Genomic DNA, 19,272 nt, shown 5'->3' with positions numbered 1-19,272 from the left:
CATATTTCATTTAGAGCTGATTTGTCATGTTAAATTATCCATAGTATTCTGGATCCCAAAAGCAGCACATTTATCACTGATGGGATGAGATGCCCATGACACACACTGAAACTACATTTGTTGAGAATACTCAGCATCTCACAAGCCTGGGCTATTTAATCCTAAAGGCAGAACCCCACAGGGTAAAGTTAATTTTGTTTTGCTTCTGCGAATCTTTTTCAATTCTAATCTTGCAGTGCTGGAGCGTGTTAGGAATGAGCTACAAAAGCACCAGCAAGAAAACCATGGAGTTGTTAAAACTATAAGAGATTCATTAAACGAATATGAATCCAAACTCAGTGACCTTCGTGAAGCTTTGAATGAAGCAACGGGCCAAACGAAGCAGGCTGAAAACTTAAACAAAGATAATGGAGTGCTCTTGGAAAACATTAAGGTAATAGCACTTTAAAAAAAAACTGGACTTATTAGATGGAAGGAAATATTTCTGTCTTACTTTTGGCCTTCTTGTAAAGTCAAATTCTATTCATTCTGAGCTTGATTCCCATTTGCACTAATGTCTCTTTCCACCTCTCTGGCAGTGCAAAGAGGTCTCAAAATGGGTGTCAACTGTCCTACTTAAAGGCCCCTTCCCACTTAAATCCCACTTAAAGGCCCCTTCATACAACCAAAGTGGTGTAGAGGGGATTTAGTATAAATGAGAATCTGGATACTCTCTGCTCCGAGTATTTCCATCTTCAGCTATAATTATTCATTTTGTCTCCTGTGAGTGTAGTAAACTGAGCACAGGACAAAGAGTCTGGAGCTCTAGGCTCAGTTCCTGACCCTGCCACTGTCTTGTTGTATGGTTCTTAGCTTGTCTCTTAACCTCTCTGAGCCTCCATTGCCCTGTAAAATGGGAATAATGATGCTTAGCCACTGTTGTTAACCTGCTTTGATATCTGTGGATGAAAATCACTAAATAGTGCTAGTTATTAATTATTGATAAATAAGCGCTGCCTGCCATCATGCCTCGTCAGAAATGCTGCAGCACTGTTTGTGATGATGCCTAACGCAGCAAAAAGTAAGTTAGACTTTTCACATATTTAATAAGCCCCCGAACTCTTGTAGATGTTATAATGAATAAACGGAACTAGTCGGACATGGAATTAATGCAAGGAATGTAAGCATACTATAGCCTGTATTCTCTTAAACAAATAGTATTTCTGATTCAATGGACACTGCATTGTTTTATCAAAGCTAAGTTTTCAGCTATTTTGTTAGCACTTCTTGGACAGTAGAATCACTACTGTCAACTGTACATTACAATTGTTCAGTATATTACATGTCAGTGTAAGACATCACCTCTAACAATACAGCTAAAAATATTTACAGACTGTCTTAAATGGTGGATGTATCTGCACAGATCATTAATCCATTTTTGCCTTTGCCTCTGCCACCAGTTGAAATGTTTGTGTATTTGTGATAAGATTAAATTTGATAAGATAGATAGAGGGGCAGATGGGTTGATTGCAGACCCTACTATTGGGATGACTTGCACACACTTGGATACAAATACCATGTGACTGTGATTATGATGTGCATTGTCCTGCCACAACCCCAGGGCCATTGTACTTGCTGCTGTAGGACTCTTCTCCCCACTGATCCCTCCACTGAGCAGGAGATGCTGGAACCAAGCATCTTCATTCATTCTCCCCTGATAGCTTTCCAGAGAGGGCAAGCTGGAAAGCCTTCCCTTTCCCTCACTGGTAAGACCCAAAGAGGGAGTCCAATTCTGGAGATGGTTTCAATCTTCCAGAAGGTTTGGGAGAGGGGGACTAGGTCACTATTGGGTTTCTTGTTTTTATATCCTCCAGGGTTGAGAGGAGAGAGGCCCAGGATGTCAATGCTTCAAGGCAGTGTGAGGAGTTGATTAGGGCTTCTCTAGATATGTCTATACACTGATAGGCAAACAAAGCTCCAGTTGGCTCCTCGCTTGGCTTGACAAACTGGGCTGTGCTAATATAAATTTCCCCAAATACCTGTGAATATCAGGAAGTCATTAGATCCCCAAAAGGCACCTAGATAATACAGCAATGAGAGCTTTGGAAATGCTGCTGCTAACTAGCTTGGCTAGATGATCATTTGATTTCCCCCCATCCCTAATAGCTGAACTGATCACATGCTTTCCAACCCTCCAATTTTCCTTAGAAACAAATTGAAGTGATGAATAAACAACAGAACGATGTCTTGGTTCATCTCAACTCTGCCCAATCTTCCTTGTCCCAGACTAACAGCGTACTTGGATTACTGCAGAAGAGCAAAGAGGTATAGTTAATCAAAATGTGTGACATTTTAAATTAAAAAAATACTGCGTAAAAACTTACATCATTCTAATTGAAGTAAAAATATAATGGGATAGATTATAATGTGATTGATTAACTGCAGTCTGTGAAAAGGGGTTTTCTTTTTTCCCTTGCTCTACACAGCTGTGCAAGGAAATGGGGATTACTTCACATGCAAGACTAAGGGCGAAGTGCTGACTATCAGACACTTTGTAATATGTGGAAATAAAAATAAGATTTCTCTTTATAAAACCACAGGAATATGAAAATCTAGCTGCCAAACTAGATGGAGCAAGGAAGGACTTGAATGAAAAACTGAAGGACCTTTCCTTATCAGCCAGCAAAGAGCCACTGGTGGTGAGGGCAGAGGAGCATGCCAAGATTTTGCAAGACCTGGCAAGACAACTGGCTGAGTATGTTCTAATTTCTGTAAATGAACAGTTCAAGTACATGATGTACAATATTGTAATGTACTGTGCATAATTTCACTTCCCTTTAAGGTGACCTGTAAAGACAGAAAAAAATGGGTTTGTCCCTCCTTTTGCTGCTTTGTGGAGTGTAAAGTTTTCTTTTTTCTGCTTGCTTTTTGTCTTAGACATTTAAGTCTTAAGTCTTGGTCTCTTTTTCGTGAAAGACTCTTTCAGGGTCCTGGGAACTTGAGTGCAGTATCTGGCACAATTCAGGCCTGATTGTGATTGGGTCTTGGGCTATCACCACAATACAAATAAATAATAATGGGGTGGTCATGAGCATCAAGGGAGTCAAACCTGAATATTGAGAAAGGAAGGAAATTTTAGTCATTTTTAGTCAAACTTTTTAAAATGCCTTTTTTCCTTTTGCTTGATTTTATTGATATCTGTTTAACTCCAATGCCTGACATACGGTTGGGAGAAAAGTTTTTTCTTTGTTGAAGAATCTTCACCTCTGTCCCTTTATTTGCTCACAGTAAAAGTTCACACTAATTTTCTGGTGCTCCAACAAATCCTCCAGGAAAGTCAGGGCAAAACACTTGATATACTTGATATTTCTAAGGTAAAGTATATATAGGGAAGGGAGAGACCCTTAAAATAAATAAAGTTTTTGAGACCTTCTGAATATGTATTAAAGAAGCAAAAAAGGACAGAACTCTATTTTGTTTCTTTGCAAATAACTTTCACGTAGCCCTAATACTAACAAGAAAACTCCCAAAAGGTAAAGTAACCTCCATAACATGCCATCTGGATGGAAATGACTTTGCTCAAAAATTCAGTTGTGAGATTTTGGCTAGTTAGAATCATAGAACATAGACTCATAGAGTCATAGGGTTAGAAGGGACTGCAAGGATCATCTAGTCTAACTCCCTGCCAAGATGTAGGATTTGTTGTGTCTAAACCACCCAAGACAGATGGCTGTGCAGACTTTTTTTGAAAACTTCCAGTTGTCCGTGCAACTTGTTCAGTTAGCAAAACAGTATTGTCATAAATATCAACCAGGCAGTCTTGGATACCTGGCACCGCACAGGTGAATTGAGCACAAAGGTTTTTGTCTCTTACATTTCCCTGATTCCAGGGCTGCTTCCCGGTGCAAGATAGAGCAGCCCTGAAGTGATTCTGTCTTATGCTAGGCTGTCCGTGGCCCCCCAAGGGCTGTTCCAGCAGCTGGGGATTAACTGGAGGTTGTCCTTACACGGGGACTGTGATGGGGGTGGCACAGAGCTGGCCATGTTGAACTGTCCCGTTGGAATTGCCAGGAAGCCTTTTCACTTAAATGCTGCTTTGCAGCACCAGACTAGTGTAAAGCAGCGTTACTGGAGACCAGAACTGGCCCCTTATGTCAAAATACTATTTGCTGTTGGTCCGTTTTTGTTGTAAAACATTTGCATTTGTTTCATCAGCATTAATTAGCAAATATTTAGATTAAATGCTGTTTAAAATAAGTCATTCTTTTTTTAGCCTGCAGTTTTTGCCCATGGTTGTATTTTTCACCCTGTTTTCCACAGAATTAAGAGAAACGCCAGCAATGATGAGTTGGTGAACTGTGCCATGGAAGCTGCTACTGCCTATGAAAATATTATTAATGCCGTCAACGCAGCTGAGGAAGCAGCCAACAAAGCTGTAAATGCAGCTGATTCAGCTTTACTGGTAAGGGCATTATGTTGTCAAACGATGGTAATTTTGTTACAAACAGGTGATCTTTATAATTAGCTGGGCACTGAAGTTGAACCCGTGCCTGCCTCATTGTACACATATAAGACGTATATTTGCACATAGAAATTACCCTTTTGCAGGCACAGTTACTGTTCTTCATATTCAGATGTTGGTTTTGCATGTGTATTATGGGTCACAATTTAGGTGCTACCAATGTCTGAATATTGGTCCATAGACTGTAGACAAGAAGATGACAGAAGACACAGTTTTCCACTAAGAACAAACATTGTTTTTAAGGACAGAGGGCTGTGTTATACTCAGGGCTTCATCAGTAGCACTAACTGTGAAGGGAGGGGTGTCTTCTTTTTGTTGGAAACATTTGTTCCTTTTATTTTTTAAACTAGATTAGATTATTAATTTTTACTCCTTCTGATTTGTTTTTCTGCTTTGAGTTCAATTATAAAACTAATCTTACAGTATCGTGCTTTATCACCAGACTGTGGAGAGGGAAGACCTATCAGGAAAAGCCAAGAGACTGAACACTGAAAGCACCAATCTATTAAATCAAGCACAAATGACACAAAAGACATTACAAGGTACTGTAAAAAGCAAGATGATAACAGGAATGTTGATACAGTATTAGAAATTCTCATTTAAAAGTCACTGTTTATGGTTCTGATTTAGCAAAGCACTGTAACACACACTTAACTGTAAGCAGGAGAGGGTAGCTCCATTCTTACCTTTTATAATGGAACATGATACTATGGTTTAGAAAAATTCCTTCTGCAAGAGGGTGAGGAGTGAATTCTTCAACTCAATCATGGTCCACACTGTGGGATGCCAAATTCTGCCATTGCCCCCTCCTCTACAATTCTCTTCTACAGCAAGACCTTATCCTTCAATTTGCTGCGGTCCCGCTCTTAAATTGTTCAGTTCAGCCTTAACCTCCCATTGAAGTAGAAGGGTCTGTCTTCACTGCAAAAAGTCAGTGTGTTTTTACATCAAGATATAGCTATCTAGAATTAAGATCTGTGGTCATAGGGTGAGTGAGTTACCTAAACCCAGCAAAATCAGTACTATTACATTCTATATGCTTTATAGTCTTAGAACTAAATTTGGTTAGTTACCTCAAACTAATGCATTGTTTATATTAAGCCTGCCTTCCTGACACTCCTGCTCATAGACAGGGCCGGCTCTGGCTTTTTTGCCGCCCCAGGCAAAAAAGCCTCCGGCCGCCCCGCCCCCCCCGTGGGGGGGGGCGGAGCCCGGGGGGGGCGGCGAGCCCCGCCTCCCCCCGGCGGCCGGGGGCAGGGCGCGGGGGGGGGGGCAGGGCGGCGAGCCCCGGCGGGGGCAGGGCGGCGAGCCCCCCGGCGGCCGGGGGGAGGGCGCCGGAGGGGAGGGCGGCCGGAGCCCTGGGAGGAGGGCGGCGAGCCCCGGCGGGGGCTCGGCTCTCCCCCCCCCGCGGCCAGAGCGCCGGGGGCAGGGCGGCGAGAGGGCGGCGAGCCCCGGCTGGGGCTCGGCTCTCCCTCCGGCGGCCAGAGCGCAGGGCGGCGAGCCCCGGCAGGGGCTCGCCGCTCTCCCCCCGGCAGCCGGGGGGAGGGCGCGGGGGGAGGGCGGCCAGAGCGCCGGGGGGAGGGCGGCGAGCCCGGCTGTGGCCCCGCTCTCCCCGGGGGCCCGAGCGCCGCGCCGCCCCCCTCCAGGTGCCGCCCCAAGCACCAGCTTGGTTGCCTGGTGCCTGGAGCCGGCCCTGCTCATAGAAGCCAGAGATTGAGTATAATTTAAATCTTGTATATAGATTAAAAATTGATTATATTCCTAAAGTGTCATTTTAAATGGTTTTCTATGGGTGTCCCTAAGCCTCTGACCGCCAGATTCTGGACATGGATGACATGGGATAGTTCACTCAATAGTTGCTGTGGTCTGTTCATTCCCTCTGAAGTGTCTGGGATTGGCCACTGTTGGAAGACAGGATACTGAGCTAGATGGACCATTGGTCTGACCCAGTAGAGCTATTTTTATGTTCTTAATACTTCTTGGGAAATCCCAGGACATTGCAGTTCTGTAAACACATTTCAAATTGTAATAAGAGCTCTTTAACCAAGAATGCTACAAAAGGGACTGTAAAATATACTGTGGTATTGATAGGATTTGGTCGCTGACCAGAAAGGCAGGGAGGGTAGGCCGTGGGGCCTAATGAATAGAACACTGGACTGGGGCTCAGGAGATATTGGCTCAGTTCCTGGCTGTGTCACTGGCTTGCTGGGTGACCTTAGGCAAGTCACTGTAACTTCTCTATGCCTCAGTTTCCCCTATCTAGTGTATTGCTTAGTGTACTCTGAATGTCTCAGAAAGGTGGAGCATCATCTCCAAGAACAGAATCCTAATACAGTAGGAACATTTTGATCTGGTTAAAACACTTACCTTTTTTTCCTGTTTGAATATTTTAAATGTAAGGCAAGATTTGGGGCTAGTCATTCTAAAAGGTTATATATAATAGATTAGGATTACCATTCGTCCGGATTCCCCCGGACATGTCCGGCTTTTTGAGCTAAAAATAGCGTCCGGGGGGAATTTGTAAATGTCCGGACTTCCCCCCCCATGCAGAGGGCGCGCGGCTAACAGGGCAGCCGGCCGGATGGTGCCACTTACATGGGGCTCCGACAGCCAGAGAGAGCCCCTCCTCCTCTCCCCTGCAGCAGAGATCACTACCTCCCTCCCTCCCTGCATTCGCAGATCGCCTCCGGCAGTCTGGAGCTCCTCCCCCGCTCCCCAGCGTGCCGGGACGAACGGCTCAGGCTGTTCCTGAGCAAGCTCACATAGATATTAGGCGAAGGCCAACAACAAGGGAGCCGGGGGTCAGAGAAGGGGCAGGGAGGTTCTGGAGGGGGCAGTCAAGAGACCGGGGGGGGGGGTCGGGAGTTCGGGGTGGGCTTTCTGAGGGTGGGTGTGTGGATAAGGTTTTGGGCAGTCAGGGTACAGGTAGGGGGTAGGGTGCTGGGGGGCATTGGGGGGGGTCTTAGGAGGGGGCAGTTAGGGGACAAGGAACAGGGAGGCTTAGGTAGGGGGTGGGGTTCTGGAGGGCAGTTAGGAGCAGGGGTCCCAGGAGGGGGCAGTCAGGGGACAAGGAGCAGGGGGGGGTGTTTGGGAGTTCTGGGGGGGGGGCTGTCAGGGGGCAGGGAGCAGAGGGGTTTAGATGGGTTGGGAGTTCTGGGGGGGGCTGTCAGGGGGTGGGGAGTGGTTGGATGGGGCGTGAGAGTCCCAGGGGTCTGTCTGGGGGTGGGGGTGTGGATAAGGGTTGGGGCAGTCAGGGTACAGGTAGGGGGTAGAGTCCTAGGGGGCCAGTTAGGATGGGGGGAGGGTCTCAGGAGGGGGCAGTCAGGGGACAAGAGGCAGGGAGGCTTAGGTAGGGGGTGGAGTCCTGGGGGGCAGTTAGGGGCAGGGGTCCCAAGAGGGGGCAGTCAGGAGCAAGGAGCGGGGGGAGAGTTGGGGGTTCTGAGGGGGGGAGTGGGAGGGGCAGGGGAGGGGCTAGGGCAGGATGGGGCGGGGCTAGGGCAGGACAGGGGCGAGGCTAGGGCGGGGCTCCTCCCGTCCTCTTTTTTGCTTGCTGAAATATGGTAACCCTATAATAGATATAATCCACTGACCAGTGCCACTGATCTATAAGCATGCACCTACTTGTATTATTATGGGTGTGTGCAAAAGTTTTTTTAAAAAAATCCTTTAGATTGGGACATAAAGTATGAGTTAAATTCACCTGGCACTTCCACTGGAAGAGCCACTGCAGAGGGGCTCCAGGAGGCCTGTGCACTCCTAAATGTGGTCAGCACTAACTAAGGAAGGGTGTGTTCGGGGAGGCGAGGAAATGCACTGATTAACTCCCTCAGCAGCCGTTGTCAGTGGGGCTCTTATGAAACAAAAGCTACTCTCCCCTTGGGAGAGGCAGAGGGAGGGTGTCTCCATTTCTTGCCATTATAGTGTAACATCTGATTCTGCAGTAAAGCATCTCAGCAACTTTAACTGAAACGGGATCCATGTATTGTACATGCTTTTTGTCCCTTTGTTTTATCGGGTAGCCTACGTTTCACACACATGCCTGTGGGATTATGCTGTGCACTTCTGTTTGCCAAACCCCTGAATAGCTTAAATTGCACAATATTGACAGGTCTGTTCATAAAAAGCAAAGGTAGGCTTTCTGCGCTGTTATTTTGATCCACGAATATATTCTGTACTAGCAGTAACCTGAGAAACATTCATAATGGTGCATGTTTAGTAGAGTATTTACCCTTTCTGGAATGCAGCCAATAGAGGGTGACATGGTCACACACACTTGAGCAGTTCTGATGTTCCATCCTATAGAGATCCTTGGTCCAGACACACATGCACACATACATTCATTGCAGGTGGCCCAGCAGATACACAAGCATACAATCTTACAGTATATAGGTCATAGTATAATATTTCACCCCTATTTTCCATTCCCTTCTTTCATGGCTTCTTCTCTTCTTTGATTCCCGTCCATCATCTCAACAACGACAAAGGGGCCTAATGAAGTCCTTCCACCAATTTCTATCTTGTACCAACTTCACAGCATTGTTAATCTTTAAACCTTTTTTGGTCTATGTCATTCTTCACCACATCTATCCAATGTTTCTTGCCCTTGCCATTTTCTTATCTCTTCATTTTTTATTTTCTGCAATCTTGAAACTTTGAGTATTTCCCTCAGCAAGTTCATTTCTGCAGTCAAATCTTGCATTCATTGGCTTTCCTCATACTCTCGCACTCCAATCCGTACAGCAGTATCGACATTCCTGTTGTAGTCCTGAAACATTCCATCTGTTTCTTGTCTACTCTTGCTGCACTCATCAACTTGCTGTAGATGCTTTCCATCAGCTTGATCAATATCTCAGGGATGCCATACAGTCTCATAACTTGCCTCAATCCTTTCTGCCAAATGCTATCAAATGCCTGTTTGAAGTCTATAAAGTTGTTGTAACAGGTTCAGTTGTGTTCTGTGTACTTCTCTGTATCTGTGTTATCATAAATAGCTGATATATTGTACTTCATCCTATTCTAAATCTGCATGTGCCACTTCCACATACCTCTTCATTCTCCTCTGCAATGTCTTGATAAATGCTTTTCCTGGCACACTCAATAGCTGATTCTTCTGTAGTTCTTGCATTCACTCTTGTCTCCCTTTTTATAGATCAGTACTATTATCACTTTCCCCCATTCGCTAGGCACTTGCTCTTGTCTGTAAATCTTGTTGAGTAATTTGTGGATCACTTTTACCACGTGTTTCTTGCCTATTTGCAGCTGCTGTTATGTTGTTACTTCCTGGCACTTTTTCTTTTTCAACATTTCTATTGAAATCTTTACTACTTCTTCTGAGAATTCCTGCGTCTGTTCTCCCTTAGGTGTACTTGGAAGCTTCTCCAGGACTGTTTCATCTCTGGAGTTCTGCACATTGTACAGATTTTCAAGATATTCTTTCCATCATTTATTCTTTGCTTGGTTATCCTCAATTATTTGTCCGCACTTGTCTTTCACTGTTGACATCTTCAACTCATGTGTACCACTCAGTTCTGTTATCTTGTGTGTTACATTTTTCTTCACGTATTCTGCTTCTTGACATTGTTTACTTATCCTATTGTTTCTGTCTCTCTTTGCTCTCTTTTTTCTCTCTCTCTGATCAGCCTATTGCATTCATCAACTTGCTGTAGATGTTTTCCATCAGCTTGATCAATTTCTCAGGGATGCCCCATACATTCTCATAACTTGCCACAATCCTACATCCTCCTTTTTATTCTCCTTCAGCTTCCTACACTTGTTACTCAGCTGCAGCATTTCATCCATTATCCATCTTGATTTCTTTTCCTTTGGCCTTGTAGCTCAACACATGTTCAGCTGCTCCCATAATACCATTTTTTTTTACACTGTTCAACGTCTCTTCAATGTTCTTTTCTTCTTTCACCATAGACATGATGTTTTTACATATGGCTTCTTTGTATTCTTTCCTGATATCTGTCTCTTTCAGTTTGTCTACATTTTAGACCTTAGTTCTTGCCACTTTTTTGATTGCTCAATGTCATTGAAACCAGCACTAACTTATGATCTGATCCGATCTTGGCCACAAATGATCTGCACAACCACATTTCCATCTGCAGTTCACAAGCACAATGTTCTTCATTTGTCCATCAGGCTTCCTCTGCAGCCTTCTTTGTTCAAATAGTGTGTTCGTTGTCACCAGGTGGTTGCTTAGGTAGAAATTCAGTAGATTTTCTCCTCTTTCATTTTCTTCACCTAGTCTAGTGATGGTAGAAGCATCTGATGAGCCAGAAGTGCCCTTCATTAGCAGTTATCTTTGCTAGCTACCATCACTAGATTTACCATGGCGGCCGAAGGTCTTGGGAGGTGGCATTGCTGTGCACACTCAGCTACTTGGAGCCTCTACTGAGAGTTGAGTGAGTTGCCAGGAGCAACTAGAAGCAATCCACCCCTTGTGAGTGCGGCTGTCTACTATGCAAGGATACTACCTTTTTACCTCACTCCATAAAACCCATTCCCACAATGTGGCAGTATTGTAATCACTAGTCATAATCATCATGGGACATTGTATTTTTATTTGTGCATCATATACATAATATATAATTATAATGTATTGAATATGCATAATAATGTATCCCCAAAATCTGTGCCCTTCTCTTAAGCTGCCTTAATCACTATTTTTTTCCTACTCTGAGGGGCAGAATGGGTATCTTCACCCCTGGTTACTATCTATAATACTACCTAAGTTTTTTAACCGGATGGGAAAGGTATGTGCCCAATGCTCATGTAACAGTGCAGAGTGCTGCTGCCATTCCACGAGATGGCCGGGGCACCTTTGTATAACACCTACCAGACTGATTCATAGTGCTCTGTTTTGCAGATATTAATCCAACTCTTGAAGATATAAAGCAGAGACTGGGTATTGTGGAAGGGAAGAAGAACAGACTGCTGATGAACCTTGATTCTTTTCAAAATGATCTCAATGGGATAAACAGAGGTCAGTCATTTACTAAGCACATCTACTTTGTGTTATTCTGTTGTTGTTCAAAGTATTTACTTAGACTTTTGTGTGTGTGTGTGTTTTAGATGACATAGACAGCGTCATTACCAGTGCAAAGAACCTGGTCAAAAATGCCAATGATATCACTGCTAATGTACTGGGTGAACTGAACCCAATTAAAGCAGATGTGGAAAAAATAAAGGGCACCTACGGAAGCAATCAGAGTGCTGACTTCAATAAGGCTTTGACGGAAGCAAACAATTCAGGTGGGTGCTGTGCTTGCTGTTTGCTAATAAGTGCCGTTTAATGCCTCTCAAATTTCTGTAGGAGTAACCAGGTAGACATAGTGATAATAATTATTATTATTTGTTTCTGGTTGCATCCACTGTGTGCAAGGTGCTGTACAAACATAAGAGGTATAGTCATTGCCCCAAGAAATTTATATGCTGAATTTGTTTTTAGCTCTGTATAATCTGAGTCTGATGGAATAAAATAAAATAGAGTATGTGAAATTAACCCCATGTTAATGATGTAATAATAATAAGAGAACAGTGCATCTGAATGAAGGTGGCTTTTAAAACAATAGTGTTATGAGAAGGTGGATAGTTAAACCATAACAATGAAAAATGTGAGTTTCTGGATGGTGTATTTTATTTACGCACAACTGCATTGTTTGAAACACTGTGGACCAGATGTTCTGCTTATTTACAAGTGTTTTACTCCTGTGTAACTGCTGGCATCAGTGGAGCTACTCCTGATTTACACGAGTGTACATGAAAAGAGAATTACAATAGCCAACCATATGTATAGCAAATTTGGCCAACCCCTAGCATCCAAAAACCACAAGATTGACTTAAAATCATGAGATTTTAAAAAATAATAAATTTGGAGTTCTTTTTATTTGGCTTTTAAGCCTTTAGGCACTTGTGTCACATTTTCAGGCTTTTCTCCACAACCATGAGGGTTAAAAACTTAGTTTTTTAAAAAAAATTAAAGCTGAGATTCTCATGTAATGTTTTCTCCAGGAGCTGGGATTTTAAGGAAACACCAAATATTGTGAGACTTGTGATAAAGACTATCAGAATTGGCATTTTTGGCATGTGTATCTCTCCTCCTTTCCAGTCCTCCAATAATTTTTTTCTCTCATCACAATAACAGTAAAGAAATTAACAAGCAAGCTCCCGGATCTGTTTAACAAGATTGAGAGCATCAACCAACAGCTGATGCCAATAGGCAACATATCTGAGAATGTAAACCGCATAAGAGAGCTCATTCAGCAGGCCAGAGATGCTGCAAACAAGGTCTGTCACAAAAACGTCCGTGATTGCTTGACATTAGGGATTTTTGTACACAAGGATGCATTCAATCCCCTCTGAAAAAATATTTTGTTATAATATGAATGAAGGATACTACATAAAAATCAAACCACTAGTTTTAGCGAGCACTTTAGATACTGTGGTGGTGGGCACCAGAATAAAATAGATACAACAGTATAGAATACCTTTCCTTCTGTCCCACTCCAAGGTCCCTCCCCTAGCCAAGATCGTCCCTACAATTCCCATTTTGGTATTCCCTCTCCTTTCAAAGGCTCCTTGTTGTGGTGACCTTCTCTCCAGTGAAGGAGGGCTGGATGCTGCTCTTTGAAGCCAGTCACTATTGATCAGAACTGAGGTTCTCAAACTGGTCTGTGATTCCCTGGCGATCCACAGAGAGCTGGCAGATCACATAGTGCTGCTGATGTTTGTTTCTAACCGCTATATTGCACTAAAAGGCAGCTAAATATACATTACTTTCATAGTATCATTTTTCCATTGATTGCCACGGGGTGATGTGATCACAAATAACAGGGCAAGTGTCCATGAGACACTTTCCATTAAGATGTGGTCCACACTGAAAAAGATTTTGCTCAGATCTTGGCCTAAAGAGAACTTCTCAAAAATACTGGTATTGTATATCTTTATTAGCTACATGTTGTAGTACCTGACAGGCAGTGAAGCTAAGGGACTGAGCAAAGGGCCTGACTTCTAGGGCTTGAGCAAAGCATTGAGACCAAAATTTCAACCCAAGTGTCTAAAGTGAGGCATTTGTATCCATGTGTAGGCATCTGAATAAGAAGCCTGATTTTCAGAGGTGTTGAGCACTGACAGCTCCATTTGACCCGGACTCTTTCTTGCCTCAGCTGTAAAATGGGAATAATAATTACAATACAAAGGTGTTGTGGGGACTGATTAGTTAATGTCTGAAGATCTAAAGTGCAGCGTAAGTACTAAGTATTAGTAATAGCAGAGTAGTACCTACACTTGTGTATAATTGTGTTGGTTTAGAGTCAGATCTTGCAGTGTTGTGGCAATCCATGGCTAAGGTGGGTACATTATGGTCACCTAGGCTGTTAGTCATAGGTCACTTAGCACAGACGCAAACCAGTGTTGTTAGGGAGGTGATGCCTTTTTTAATTTAAAGGTAGAAATGTTTAACCTATTGTATTTGTTTTTCTTGGTAGGTTGCTATTCCCATGAGGTTCAATGGTCGTTCTGGGGTAGAGGTTCGACCTCCAAGTGATCTGGAGGATTTGAGAGGCTATACTTCCCTTTCTTTTTTTCTCCAAAGACCTCTGCCAAGACAAGAGAGCTTGGAACAGACTTCAAATATGTTTGTAATGTACCTGGGCAATAAGGATGTAGGTATTTCTTTTTATTTACTCCAATACTTAGAACAGAAAATGCATTTTGGAGTATGAAGGGATGTCAATGCAGATAACTTCCATTAGCTTAATTTTTTTATGTGTAGGAATACATTTATTGGGAAGAAACATAGCCCTTTCCTCCACTGGACACATAACTGTTTGGGCAAATATCTGTTTCTCCTATCCTGCTGTTCTGCCTCAAAAGTTATTTCCCAATAATGGATGCCACCAGTTAATCTTGGCAGTGACCCTAACTTGCAACCATGGACTTCATTGTAAAAATCTTTGCTTCGGGCTTACTGTGTGTTTGTATTGCCCCTAGCACTATGGGACCCTGATCCTGTTTCAGGCCTCTGAGTGTTACTGCAGTATAACTAATAACAAACCTTTTCTTAATTAGGTTTATAAATGGTCCTCTTCTTTAAAATTTAGTCCCTTACCTCTTTATTTTCCCTCTCCTGCATATGCAAAACAATACATTCTTGCTCATGCACTCCCATTTGCACAAACACCCAGCACAATTTCCCAATTTTCCTATGTATGTAGGTACCACCTATCAGTTTGTATGCTCAGTTACCCCCCTGTACGTGCATTCACTATAAATGTGGTGGATATGCAGGTACATGTTTAAGTGCAGTTATTCCGTGCTGGATTTTATCTTCCTGATTAAATCTCAGGAAAAACTTCCTAACTGTAAAAACAGTAGAACAATGGAACAGACTGCCTACAGAGGTCATGGAAGCTCCTTCACTGGAGGCTTTCAAAAGGAGGCTGGATAGCCATCTGTTTTGGATGGTTTAGACACAACAAATCCTGCATCTTGGCAGGGAGGTAGACTAGACGACCCTTGGGGTCCCTTCTAACCCTGTGGTTCTATGATTCTAGTCTTTCTGAACATTTGGCCTATGATGGCTTTGACTGAGGTTTATTGAAATACTCTGTATGGGAGAAATAAAATGATAATTGTATGGAAGATTATTGCTTCCAGGGATCTCAATAGGAGCAATTGGACTTAATATTGTTTCTTCCATTTTACTTACGTCGCAGAGGCATTGTGAGACTAAAGTAATTAGTATGTGTATAGTGTTTTGATAACCTCAGGTGGAAGGCACTACAAAAGTAGAAAGTATTTTTATTAGTAAGTAATATTTTTGTTATAGTAATAAAAGAAAGAGTTGTGTTTGGACCCCATTCAATCCAAGTGCATACGACTCTTAAATTGATTTGAAATTATTATTATTGAAACAGAGCAGCCAATGAAGCTACAAAACATCCATCCCAAATTAGTAAACTGAAAAAAGTTTCTAAATGCAATGATTGCTACAGTAGGAGGATAGCTTTCCAGCTTTCAAAGCACTGTAGTGTCCCTGAAGTAATCCTACTATATTTTACCAGCTCTAGCATCAATCATTCATTGATAGTTGATTTGCTCTTCTATTTTTAGGCCTCCAAGGACTACATTGGTATGGCTGTGAGAAATGGTCGTCTCATTTGTGTTTATAACCTGGGAGGCAATGAAGCCGAAATAGAAGTGGACCCATCAGTGACTGAGAGTAACACTGAGGAAGCTACTTTGGATCGGGTGAAGTTTGAAAGGTACAAGACTCTTAAAATACAACCCACTCTATCCCTTTTTTTCTGTATCATATTTAGATGTTACTTTATTAATAAAATGTGCTATTCCTTTACTTTTCCCCTTTGCTTTTAGGATTTACCAGTATGCAAAGTTGAGTTACGTTAAAGCAGCCACCTCAGACAAAAAGACTTTTGACAGTAGCAGTGGGAGCAGTCACACACTCCTAAATCTGGATCCCAACAGTGTTGTCTTTTATGTGGGAGGATACCCACTAGATTTTCAGGTAAATGGAAATATCATTCTGGCCTACAAAGGTGTTTAATCATCATAACTAGGGAATTTTTAACCATTGAGTATTCTATAGCTAACACTTTTGATTATTTATACCATGTTATAGTGCTTCTTGGATGGCAACCTGTAGCTTAAACAATATCATTTATTTGCAATACATTTTAATTGTTACAGCATTACTATTTTCATGTCTGTGTAAACATTATTAAATTGATGTTGATGTTTTGATTGGGGTATTTTTATGGCTCTTTTATTTTTGCAGCCTCCCAGTGCACTAGACTACCGTCATTACCAAGGCTGCATTGAATTAGACAACCTAAATGAGAATGTTATTAGCCTGTACAACTTCAAGAGGACATTTAATCTCAATACCACTGAAGTGGAGCCATGCAGTAGGTAAGAAATAAATACAGCAAGTGTTTTACATTAAGAAATTGAAAAAACGTTATCACTGATAAATTAAGATTAACTGTATTTCCTGTTGATGTGACCACGTTAACATCAGGGCAAGTTACCACTTAATAAAGCATTCACACCCACAGTAACTTCAGTTCACATGCCCTGCCACCCAAATATTCTAATAACCAGACACACACTCAAATGCCTCAGCTCCACAGCATACAATATTTGGCTTCTTTATAGCCTAAAATTACATTAAAAAGAAACATCTGGTCACTAAAACTTCTTAAGTGTTTTTCTTCTCTAGAAACCATATCTTAATCTCACCGAGGTTAATGAGAAATTGACTTCAGTGGGGTCAGGATTTGGCATTACTAGAATCTGGTCACCCCGTTACTGAATATTTTGTTTTAGGCTTTTAAAAAAATCACATTTATTGTGGTTCTTGTTATGTCCATGTGGTAGCAGTTATTTGCTCCCATATATTCTGATTTGTGATGTTTCATTGTTATAGATTTAAAGCAGAGTCTGACCAAAACTATTTTGAAGGCACGGGCTATGCACTTGTCACAGCTAGAGAAGCAAATATTCCTCATTTGTACTACGAGCAGGAAATTCAAACTACTGCAGATGAAGGCATGGTGTTTTTTGCAGAAAACCAGGTAACTAATGGAGTGATTCTTTTGAGTACTATATATACTTCTTATAATAATTTGAAAACTGAAATTAATCGAGAAAGTGCTCAGAATAATAGCTTTCAAAACTACCATAGCCATCTGTGAAATGGATTAGTAAATTCTGTCCTATGTTTTATTGCTATTGAATATTAATTAGAACACATTTTAGAAACAGACATTTAAAGAACAGATGCTGATTATAGCACTGAACAGAGAGTGTGAGGTACTGTATGGTGAAGAATTGCCCCATTACTCACTCGAATGATGGCATCTCCAGCTTAGAAGAAACAGGCTCAGAAGGAGAATTGTTGGTGGCAATGTTGTGATGAGCTGACAAGTTTTAAAGAAGGCTATTCTTGAGGCAATCTAAGCTTTGTCTTGCTTTTAAGAGGAAATTACTATCGTAATGTGCATCCCTGAAATACCCCATACAAATAGAAGATGAAGAATAATTTGTAAGGATCAAATCATCTCACTTCGCCCAAAGCCACTGAGGTAGTGAGAGGTAGTTGGAAATGGAGGATGGAATAGTATTAATGAAAATGCAATAGATGGGCTGCAGTTTTTGCTGCTTTGACCCTTTATATGGCTCTGAAAGAGACCCCCAAAAGAGTAAGGAAAATACATTGTTGTTATGCGTCATGTTACAGATAAATGGCATTTTGGTAATGTAAACCTTCCTTTAAAAGGACTCTGTATACATTTTTCCTTTTCATCAAACCAGTTATTTTTGTGATATTGGTACATGACAAAGGGAATTGTGTAACCCCCAAAAATGTAATAGTCATTTGTGCCTACCTTTCAAAATTATAGGCCAAATTCTGCTCCCAATTACTCCAGTTGAACCCATTGACTCCAATGGAGTTGCACCAGTGTAACTGGGAGGAAAATCTGGCCCTATACTGGTATCTGAGATGAGTGCTTTTTTGATTTAGGTATTGTGATTAGAGCTGATTGGAAAAATTCCAACAAAACATATTTTCATTAGCATTTGCCGATTCTGCAAAATCTGAAAGTTTTGCAGAGATAATTTGATTTTGCCAAAGTTCCAGTGGAAACCCACCTGGTTTCCTGCAGTTTGCCCTACTGCCTCCTTGACAGCTTACCTCCCAGTCAGCTGGGAGTCTAGGCTTCCAGGGTCCACAGCTCTGGGGCTGAATTCTATTTCTTTGGAGAATTTTGAAATTTGCAGTTTTTTTTCCAAACTGGAACAAAACCTAATTTCAAAATATTGAAATCCCACACACCACATGGAATTACCTTTCTCTGCCCAGCTCTAGTTCTGATAAATAACAGAGCAAGGAGAAACTTAGAGTATAGGTGATGATTCCTATAAACGTTGAGGCTTCAGGTAATCTGTTAGGTGCTAGAACTAATGATAAAATTGCCTTATTACTTAATTGTTGTATTACTTATCTAATAAGAATGCTATATACATATTTGGTATGTTTGTTAATATAATAAATCATTGCCTTATTGCTATAATAAAATTCACTAAACTCTGAAATAAAAAAGGATGCAATCAAAATTTTGTGGAGATATGATGGTACTTTTTTGAGTTGATTCATTTTCATGAGTTTGAGTTAATTATATTTATCATTAAGAGTTTAAATTCTAGAATGTTTCATATTATCTTTTCTTTTTGCCAAAAACTTTCTTGTTATTATTTACTGTCCTGGGAGGCAGTGTGGCCCAGAGGACAGAGCACTGGATTGGGATTCAGGAGACCTGGGTTCTGTTTCTAGCTCTGCCATAGGCTTGCTGCGTGACCTGGGGCAAGTCACCTAAGTGCCCCGTGCCTCAGTTTCTCCAGCTGTAAACACCTGCTTTGTAAAGCGCTTTGAGATCTACTGATGAAAAGTGCTATATAAGAGTAGTAGTGTTATTATTTAACTTTATTAAAGTAATTCACAAGACAATAAAAATACATATGATATATTACACAGTGTTTTTTTTTTCCTTATTGCAGGATCATTTCATTAGTTTGAATATTGAAAATGGCCATCTGGTGTTCAGATACAAACTTGACTCACAACCTCCAAAGGAAATAGCAAGCAATAAAGAAGCTGTAAATGATGGAACATATAAGCAAGTATGTCATTTAAACAAATGATATATTTTATTAAAAGTATCATGAACTTCTGAAAATATATA

At 41.6% G+C, this 19,272-nt stretch overlaps 1 protein-coding gene across 1 annotated transcript in view; it reads left to right on the top strand.

The window, feature by feature from the left end:
* Positions 1–19,272, top strand: part of LAMA3 (laminin subunit alpha 3) — a 188,363-nt gene that overhangs the window by 152,125 nt on the left and 16,966 nt on the right. The window contains exons 51-64 of the mRNA XM_065397793.1: positions 237–433; positions 2,188–2,304; positions 2,580–2,734; positions 4,300–4,441; positions 4,944–5,043; positions 11,373–11,489; positions 11,579–11,758; positions 12,651–12,793; positions 13,993–14,169; positions 15,620–15,771; positions 15,884–16,034; positions 16,305–16,438; positions 16,956–17,103; positions 19,088–19,210. Of these exons, the coding sequence (XP_065253865.1) occupies positions 237–433; positions 2,188–2,304; positions 2,580–2,734; positions 4,300–4,441; positions 4,944–5,043; positions 11,373–11,489; positions 11,579–11,758; positions 12,651–12,793; positions 13,993–14,169; positions 15,620–15,771; positions 15,884–16,034; positions 16,305–16,438; positions 16,956–17,103; positions 19,088–19,210 (2,036 nt within the window). The remainder of the gene's footprint in view (positions 1–236; positions 434–2,187; positions 2,305–2,579; positions 2,735–4,299; positions 4,442–4,943; positions 5,044–11,372; positions 11,490–11,578; positions 11,759–12,650; positions 12,794–13,992; positions 14,170–15,619; positions 15,772–15,883; positions 16,035–16,304; positions 16,439–16,955; positions 17,104–19,087; positions 19,211–19,272) is intronic.

This window comes from Emys orbicularis, chromosome 2 (assembly GCF_028017835.1).
Source record: "Emys orbicularis isolate rEmyOrb1 chromosome 2, rEmyOrb1.hap1, whole genome shotgun sequence".
Taxonomy (NCBI): domain Eukaryota; kingdom Metazoa; phylum Chordata; order Testudines; family Emydidae; genus Emys; species Emys orbicularis.
This window is presented reverse-complemented; position numbering and strand designations above follow the sequence as displayed.